The sequence below is a fragment of the Takifugu flavidus genome, chromosome 19 (assembly GCF_003711565.1).
Source record: "Takifugu flavidus isolate HTHZ2018 chromosome 19, ASM371156v2, whole genome shotgun sequence".
In the NCBI taxonomy this organism is placed as follows: domain Eukaryota; kingdom Metazoa; phylum Chordata; class Actinopteri; order Tetraodontiformes; family Tetraodontidae; genus Takifugu; species Takifugu flavidus.
In genome coordinates, this window is record NC_079538.1 from 10,912,478 (window position 1) to 10,921,654 (window position 9,177).

The 9,177-nt window shown below is 41.5% G+C and overlaps 1 protein-coding gene across 1 annotated transcript; it reads right to left on the reverse strand.

Annotated features, from left to right (window-relative positions):
• Positions 1 to 1,481: 1,481 nt before the first annotated feature.
• opn8a (opsin 8, group member a) lies at positions 1,482 to 7,084 on the reverse strand. The gene is made up of 4 exons (XM_057016240.1): positions 6,989 to 7,084; positions 4,134 to 4,427; positions 3,488 to 3,813; positions 1,482 to 2,096 (listed from the first exon to the last, which is right to left on the reverse strand). The coding sequence occupies exons 1-4, from the start codon at positions 7,059 to 7,061 to the stop codon at positions 1,713 to 1,715; spliced, it is 1,077 nt and encodes a 358-aa protein (XP_056872220.1). The 5' UTR covers positions 7,062 to 7,084; the 3' UTR covers positions 1,482 to 1,712.
• Between the last annotated feature and the right edge of the window lie 2,093 nt (positions 7,085 to 9,177).

Genomic DNA, 9,177 nt, shown 5'->3' on the forward strand with positions numbered 1-9,177 from the left:
GTCCAGTGTCACATTTCTGTGTATCCAAGGTCCATCTGACACCTTCAGGTATTTTGATTGTCTGAGAGTTACTGTTTATGTTGAATTCCTGGTAAATGTTCTGCTGCTCCTTGAATCCATCCTCCTCTCTCAAAGATGGTTGCTGAATGTTAAAAAGAGTCTTCTGCCTTGAAGACCCATAGAATTAGTCCTCTCATGAACCCAAGTCATCTTAGATTGATTTATATATATATATATATATATATTTTTGTTTGTTTGTTTGTTTTTTGTTTGTGTGTGTTCAGAAAATGAATTTCTCAGTTAACTTAACTAATTATAGCTGGGATGTTGCATTGCTTTATACAGTTTCAGTGTAGAGGACTACTGATTTTTATCTACAGAGGACAGCTCATTAGCAGCAGCCTCTTTATGTTAAGCACATATATCTCCTCCAATTTCATGATCTAAACATCCATAAAAATATTCCCAGATGAGAATTCCTTCTGGTCAGCAGCCAACAGGCCTCCATTAACACATTCTTATGATGAGAATACTAAATAAATGTGCTGCAGACGATATGGTGTTCGCTACTCGACCAGTCAGCCTAGAGCACACTGAGGCTGATGCATCAACCATATATTTTTGCTTCACATGTCAATCAGAACAACACTGGTAATGATTTTAATGTTTTAAAACAAACCAAATGCTGCCACTCAAAATGACGACGTGGCAATTTAATATGAAACCAAAGGCAGACTTCCCTTTTCAGAGAGGGGGCTAATAATTTTACCTCACACAGAGGACAGGCTTCACGTGTCACCATAGATGGGACTGCAGTTTATTTACCCTTTCCCCGGTCCGTATAGCTTGGAAACCAGGCAACTGAAAACACAGATGAAATCTACTAAATCACAGATTTACCGGGTTGTTATGGTGCAAAAGCAAGTGAAATGCCTACAGGACTCAGACCATCATCCAATATAACCCCAACTAGAGCATGTTATTAGCAGGATGGTGTTATGAAACGCTGCATGTTCGGCTTCAAGGATGTCTTATTTGTGACTCATAAGTCCTTCCAGTTATTATCACTAACACCAGGCAGGTATAAGGTCGATAGATTTCTAGAAGTGAGACACACACCATCCTTTTGTTATCATGGCTGTTTGTGTTACTCTCCAACATAATAATCTCTTGTTTGCCCTCCAGTATATGTCACTCAATGCAACGTGGAGGAAGATTTTCAAATCCCATGAATAACCTGTCAGATCACTCCACAGCCTGAGAAACAGGTAAAATAAAAAAATCCCAATAGAATAAGATTTCTTCAGCCTCTGGTCCAGACAGCAGCAGATTTTCTTGTGATTCCAGATAAGTGCCTGCAGCGGCCGAGTCAATTTCAGCTGCTATTCATAATGTGGTTGTTCAGTCAATGCACAGGGACATAATAGGTCACAAACTAGCGTTCTGGCAAGATAATAAAAGGATGAAGGCATTTGCAGGGCTGTTGTTTGAAATACTTATTTATTGATTGTCCTGTGTTTTGTAGTCCAACAACAAAATTAAAAGACCAGACCAAGTTAGCATTCAATTTCCCCCAAATCATCGCATTCACAGCAGCACAAGTATTAAATCAGGAGAGTGAGCATCATCCTTGTGCACGTGTGACCATCATCAATTCACATACTAAATGAATACATTTGTGACAAAGTGTATGAACAAGACAGCAAATGGCATCAGCCCAACTCTGCCATCTCTCTCTGGGACTGATCACCAGCCAAACCAGGGCAGGTTTCATAGGTCCCAGCTCCAAAACAAGTGAAGCCAAGATTTTTGGAGACCTTGCTTTCCTCCTTCTCCCCCTCCCTGGAGGAGTCTGCTCGGTCAGAGCAGGAGAACGCGTGTCTGTGAAAAGGCAGCAGCTTGTGCCCAGTGTTTCTCTGGAAGAAGAAATAAATGAAAGGGTTGTACGCCGTGGAGCTCTTGGCGAAGAGGCAGGGCAGCAGCGTGACAGACGGGGCCATGTGGCCCTGCCTCTGCGAGTTACGCATGCTCCAGAAACTGACAGCTACGTAGGGCGTCCACGCGATGAGGAAGCCCGAACTGATCATGACAGCCATCTGAAACCAAAGAGCAGATTGACTACATTTTAAAATTTAATACAACAAATAAACCAAGTCTGCATTAATGTATTCATATATTCATAGATGTATGTTTTGGCATTATTATTATTGATAGGCTGAAATCCATATAATCCAAAACCACCATAGTGGCCTCAGTAACACAGCGTTTAAACAACCAGAATTACGTACTGATGAGCATTTCAGTAAATATGCTGTTCCCATTTGAAATTCCTTCATTGACAAATGCAGTAAAATATTGATTTGAGATTTTTGGGCAGGAAAACACTGTATTCCTGTGATATTCTAAATCACGCTCCAGGGAACCATTGAACACCATCCATGAAAACTCAATTACAAGGTGTGTTGGTTAGTATATTTCTACTGGGATTAGACTCAAACGGGCAATTTCATTCAACGCAGAACAGATTCTATCTTTTAGCAGGCGACTGAGCGAGAGACGTGATGGAGGAGAGAGACTCTGGAACCTTCTACTGTTATCTGGTCTTGTCAATAAAATGAATTGCTAATTGCAAATGAATATAGAACTTTCACATGAATATTACTGGCGGGATATTACAGGTGGTGAGGCTTTAACAAAGTGTGTTCAGAGGCTCAGATGTGTAAACCTGCCTCTCTGTGTTGCACAGATGGCAGATTTCTAAAGATTCCCCTGCATCTTATGTTCATTTACAATCTTCAACAGGGGCCTTTGTGTTTACTCAGAGTTTCCAGCAATGACTGCAAATGTCCCTGGCCTGTATGAGGGAAGGAGCACATTCTGTGGTTCGCCGGTACATTACCAGTGCTGTTGTTGATTGGGGGCTTGACCTAAACTCCCATTACACTCAGTAATTGTAATTGTAATTTGCAGTGAGAGTGGAGGTGTTGGTCTTCTGTCTGTGTTGGTCTTCTGTCTGTCTCTCTCAGCCCTGAGCAGGATACTCAGTTTCACCTGATTCTCTTCGTTTGCTTCACCATTTTTTCCTTCCTGTTTCTGGTTTTATCTGAATGTTCTCCCTCATCATGTACAGACTTCAGCAGCTGTCAGAATTCAGAAGCTTTTAGGGATCAAGGACCAATCTCTGGAGAGCCGCGAGGGAAGCCAGGCATCTCATCTCACAACAACCTTGTGCTTCTGACAAAAATCAAAGTCAACCTTCCTTTGTTTGTTCTCTTGTTGTCTCTCCACAGACTCATGGAATTTCATGGAAAAGATGCATGAAATCAAAATAATCATGCAATTTATTCAGAAAAGGGAGGAGATTATTATTTTTCTGTGGTAGAGGCAGTTCCATCACTAAACAGAGCAAAAGATGTTGCTAATAACAGTCAGAATGTTTCTCATTGGCAGTAAAATGAAGGTTCAAGTCTCCGTGCAGTTTACTTACAAGAGTAATTCTCCTCTCAACGTTGGTGTACTGAATATCGCTGCTCTTGATGGATCGGTAAGCCCTGTGCAGCTTCCAGGCGATGCCAAAATAAGTGAAGACGATGACCAGATAGGGCAGGAAAGTGCAGAGCACAGACAGAGTCGAGATGAAGGTGGCATTATTCAGCGACTCCCCGTAGCCCATCCAGTCCACTGAGCAGGCAATTCCGAAGGGCTCCGGCCCGTAGCTGCCCCAGCCCAGGATGGGGAACACGGCCCACAGGCAGGCGTATAGCCAGATTGCACTGATTACAACACTGATGGTTTTCTTCTGGAACTTGATGCCTGAAACAAACATGGTTCTGCAGTAAAAATCCATCTAATGATCATTCTGATTCCATTAGGAGCCACAGTTGCACTGCCTCGTTCCACATGTAAATCTCTTAGAAGCTTTGTTTACATGGATACCTTCCACTCATTATCCTTTGTCTGTACAAGATCTTGAAGCCCTCTGCTCAGTCACGTGCTCCTTTCTGCAGCCTTGTTTGTTCCCACCTGTCTTCAAATCAATTACTCATTCTTGCTAAATTGTTCTCAAATCAAAAAGTTTTCTTTCCGGTTCTACTTTTATAATATCCAAGAGCTCTGACTGGATGTTGCCGTACCTTTCCTGGGTGGACTTCCTGTTACCAGGAACCTGATCATCCCCATCACTGCCAGTGTCATGATGCTGGTTATGCTGAAGATCATGCCCATGAGGCCGTAATACAAACAGGACGCGTCTCCGCCCATCCAGGCGTGGTTAAAAGCCGAGGCGATGGACAGAGGGTACATGCTGAGAGCCATGCCGATGTCCGTGACCGCCAAGTTCACCGTCAGCAGCTCTGGAGCTTTCAGCACGCTGAGACGACGGCCGGCGCTGAAGAGGACAGACGCGTTGCCCAGAACAGACAGGAGAGCTGCAGGAAGTGAAGTGGGAAAAAAAGAGCTTTCCTTGATCCGAGTTGGCAAATTCAGTCAGATTCTCTTGATATTCAACTCCACTGGTTACATGTCCCACTTCTTCCTGTTGTGTCTTTTAAACTGTAATCTATCCGAAGCTTCATATACTTCCTGTATAATTAAAGGCAAAAGGATGCGCAGAACATAATTACAAAAATTGCTCCATTAAAGAGATTGTTTTGATGGATTCAAGCTCATTTATATAATATCTGCCTCTTAGATAAGCTCACAAAAATGTGATTAATAAGCTGCAATATTCTGACTCACGCTGATGTGTTTTCGGTTTCATTAAAGAGACATTTTTAATATGCGGGAATAAATGAGGTCTTTATTCTGCAGGAGTCATATTGGAGCTTCTGCTGATTAATGCTCAGCGTCATCACTTTTAAAAGTTAGTCTTTTTAAAAAAGTCAACTCGAGCAGGAGAACCAATTGATTGATGGACCATGTCGTCCCTGCTGTTCCACTCCTCAACCACCAGAGAGGTGAAGGTTGAGTCAGCTGTTTTTGGGTTTTTAAAAAAAATCTAATCTTCATCCTCTTTTAACAGAAATTTGCAAAGCAGCTTTTCTGCTCTCAGCTTCTTTAGTGAAAACATGTTTCATTCCATCGTTTTTGAGGATTTGTCCCCATTGTACATGCAAACATGACTGATTGTTGACACCAGGACAAAATAGTTAATAGTTATATGTAGTAATAGTTAATAGTCAATCATTAAAATTGGTCATTAACAATTCAGGACCTTTGCAGAGGAGGACCCAGGTTTTCTTAATCATGTCATGTCCCAGCTTAATTAATAGTTTCAGAAAATGGGAACAAAGGTTAAATCTTGAACATTGCCTTTAGTTCAGCTCATTAAAAAGCTCATGTAAAGTCATGGTCTTAAAAGCGCCCTGATTAACAATTCAGGAATCTAGTGGGTTTTAATGACTTTTGTATGCAGATATTGGAAATAATGTTTATAAAAAATGCACCTCCCTCTTTCATTCTCATCCTTGCACAGACAAGATTAAAATAGACACATGAGGGAGCAGGGAGAGATTTCATCACCGCTGAAACTCCACTCTGGATGTATCCTTGCTCATCAATATGTGGAGGATACAGAAAATGTGACAACTTGAGTTTGTGTCTGAGGATTGTGGTTCTGTGCTGCCTTTGCTCTCCGCCAAACTGGAAATCAGAACTTCTGCCCTGGAGGGCTCCTGATGAATGTAACAAATGAAGCTGATCCGCCTTCCACTGGTTCCAGCCCTTATTGGGTACGTTGCATTTGCAGATACACCACCACATCATGTTATCGGGTGTTTTCTATGTACCGTAATTTCCGGACTATAGAGCGCACCTGATTATAAACCACATAATCTAATTTTAGAAAGAAAATCAATTTTGTACTTATACAAGCCACACCGGATTTTAAGCCGCAGGTATCCCACGTAGTAATATGAAAAATTAGATTGACAACATTCAGTACCGGTATATGTTTTTATTACCGTAAGAGACGAGTCACTGACGAGTGACAAACAGACGGGTAAGAAACAACAGCCACTCTTTTCACTTGTATGTTTATACAGAGACCTTAAATCCAATTTTCATCACGTCAAGATTTTTTAACTTTTCTTTTAATTTAATCCGCTTAGCAACATAAACAAATATATTCTACCGGTAAATGCTTTTTTTTTTTCTAACGGTGTCTGTAGTGCAGCTACCTTGAAATATACGTTTGTATCAGCTACACACAAATTACATTGTTTATGCTTTTTTACTCAAACAATGAACAATCTAAAACTCCCCGATGGCCCACCTCTAAAATCTGCTATTTTCATCGCGGTGGCGATTGCTTTTGCCTTCAGTCTGATTTGTACAGCGGAAACACCGCGGCCGCCTGCTCTCTGTGTGTTCACCCAGTCTTCCAGAAAGTTTTCAAGCTTCAAGCCACCTTTTGTGGCTGTTTACGTCTAAAAGCTTTTGTCGTCGTTTTGCTTTGGATCAGTTCTTCAGGCTGGCGTCTCCACCTTCTCGCCATTGGTTACCGTAATGTACGACAAGATTACGCGCGGCAGCTCGATTTCCTTCTTCAACTTTTAACTTAAAAGTCGCATCATATGCTTTTCTTCTAGTATTTTCCACGTTAATGAGGGTTAGTAAAAATGACTGATTCGCAATAGTTGTGATAGTGCGCCATGAAAAAAACATAAATAAGCCGCACCGTAGAATAAGCCGCAGTGTTTAAAGAGTAGGAAAAAAGTAGCGGCTTATAGTCCGGAAATTATGGTAATTGCTTTTCCCACTCATTACTACTCATTACTCCTGCCATTTTCACTTACAGATGATGCCAGAGGTGCTTTTTGTGCAAATCTGAATCTGAAAAAGATGGGTTTCTGTGACCCTGCTGGAGAGGGAGGAACAGCATAGAGCACCTTTGAAAGCCTTTTTCATTTGCATAATTGTTGCTTTGCACATTTATGTTCAAATGTGTACATCACAAGCTGATTTTTTTTTTTTAGAAAAAGGTACTTACCGATGAATACCAAGTATGTTCCTGCCCACAGATCAACAGCAGGTGAGAGTTTGGATGTGAATTTATCATCCATGTTGGTCGCAGGCAGAAGCAAGAAAAGGAAAAAAAAGTCTCAGAGGTTCATAGATTCTAAATAGAAATTTGGTTTTGTAGCATCGTTCCTTCCATCTGATGTGTCCCTTATCAAGTGTGACACGAAGAAGAATGCAGAGGAAGGATCCGTCAGAGGAACCTCTGATCCCTCATCATGTGTCTAAAGCATCGCCAACATAGGCAAAAAGCACAAATTGCAGTCTGCTGTTGGGGCTCCTCATAGCTGTCATCCACAGCACGCACACACACGCACACACACACACACACACACACACACACACACACACACACACACACACACACACTGAGCCCAAGGTAGCCTAACGTTGGCTGTGAGAGAGAGAGAGGAAAATGGATTCTGTTTCAATCACCGATGTGTGAAAGCTGGTTCTGTGACAGTATTTTGATGATGTAATTTCAGTCAGTCTTACTTTTAACCACTTCACCAAACTACATTAATGTCATTTAAAACAAAAACAACAGCGCACACACATGCCTGAGCCTCAGCTTTTAATCCTCTCATCCTCCCATCAAGATAGTATCAGAAACAAAGCCATGTGGGGTTTCATTTAGCCTTAAGGCATGTTTTTTTTTTTTTTGCCAGCACCTCTAATGACTTCTTTGCACCTCCAAGTGTGAAAAGTCCAGTGAAAACCTTATTTCACACGTGTCAGAGGTATGAAAATCCTGTCTCGCACCGCTGTTGTGACCTCATACAATTAATGTTATCATCCTATTTTTGTCGCACTACTGGGAGATCGACCCGCCGAAGGTGCATTAAAGCGGAACAGAAACTGAACTAAAAACACTGAAGCAGATTCATGAAGATATTGAAACTTCATCTTTTATGATTTTCTTTTCTTCTGTGAGTGACAAGAGCGGACACGCTGCTGAGACCAGAGGCCGAGTGATGTCATACTAATGGAATGGGGGGAAAGCACTAGCGGGTACACCATTAGTGCTGGGAAATTGGAAATAATTACCCACTCTACAAATGCACGCTATTGTCCCTCCATTTAGACAGGAAGAATTTGCTCCTGGAACATGATTCCCAGTCTTCCTCTTGCCTATCTTCATTCTGATGCTGCTGTCACTGGGATTTGCACTAACCCTAACCTGAACCCCGCCTGGGTCAATACACAGGACAGCAATGTATCAGAAACGATCTGGAGTTCTGGGTGGGGGAGGGGTGGGGTGGGGGAGGGGTGTTCCTGTCTATGTCACTGATTATATGTTATGTGTGAATATACAGCGTCCGGGTCGGTGCATACGTGGCGAGTTGCTCGCTGATGACATCATTGCAGGGCTCAGACAGGTTAGTTTTGACACATCGACGTTCCCTTCACTAAAAAATGTTTGCACACTCATTATTTTGGCTGTCCATACGTCAGCTCTATAATGGACAATTGATACATTGGATTAATATAAAATGCTATCATTGTGAGAGGGCATCAATCCGCTGTGAACCAAGAAAAGATTGCTTTTGTCACATTTAAGAGCAGAACATTAGAACCACTTTCTATTAATCAGGATTATTTTTAATCAGCAAAAAACAAATGATTAAAGTAATTAGCAGCATAATCAAGTGTAAACTGCAACAACATTCTAGTCAGACCTTTCCAGAGTTGCTGTTTATTTATCCAACCAGGTTCTCCCAGATAAAATGGAATCTATCAACTTCAATAATAACTGAGACTACGGTTCACCAAACCACGGGTGAGCGTAAACACAAGCACGAAACCTTGACAGCCAGGGAAGGAACAGACGTGAGGAGAGAACCTTCATCTATACCGTCATGTCAGTATGACTGCAATTTCAATACGGAGGCTTTTTCCTCATTTATACTTGTTGATGAATGTAAACATACAGACAAGAAACTACAATTTTGGTGTTGTATATAAAACCAAATTATCATTATTCAGATGAACAAGATGCTGCTGTGCTCGGGAATGAACCGCAGGATGACAGGCGATGAAAGAACAACTTGTGACAGCATTTTTTCCACCGCTGCCAATTTCACATTTAATAGCCAATGTCAGAATGCTGACAATTATATATATAAAAAACACTTTCTCCTGAAAAACCAATTAATTATA

Bases quoted from the DNA above. Each gene is read 5' to 3' on its own strand.
- opn8a (XM_057016240.1), bottom strand. From the start codon at position 7,061: ATGGATGATAAATTCACATCCAAACTCTCACCTGCTGTTGATCTGTGG. The intron at 4,428-6,988 runs GTAAGTACCTTT...CACTTCCTGCAG, and splicing joins AACATACTTGGTATTCATCG to CTCTCCTGTCTGTTCTGGGC. The intron at 2,097-3,487 runs GTAAGTAAACTG...CTTTGGTTTCAG, and splicing joins TTGAGAGGAGAATTACTCTT to ATGGCTGTCATGATCAGTTC.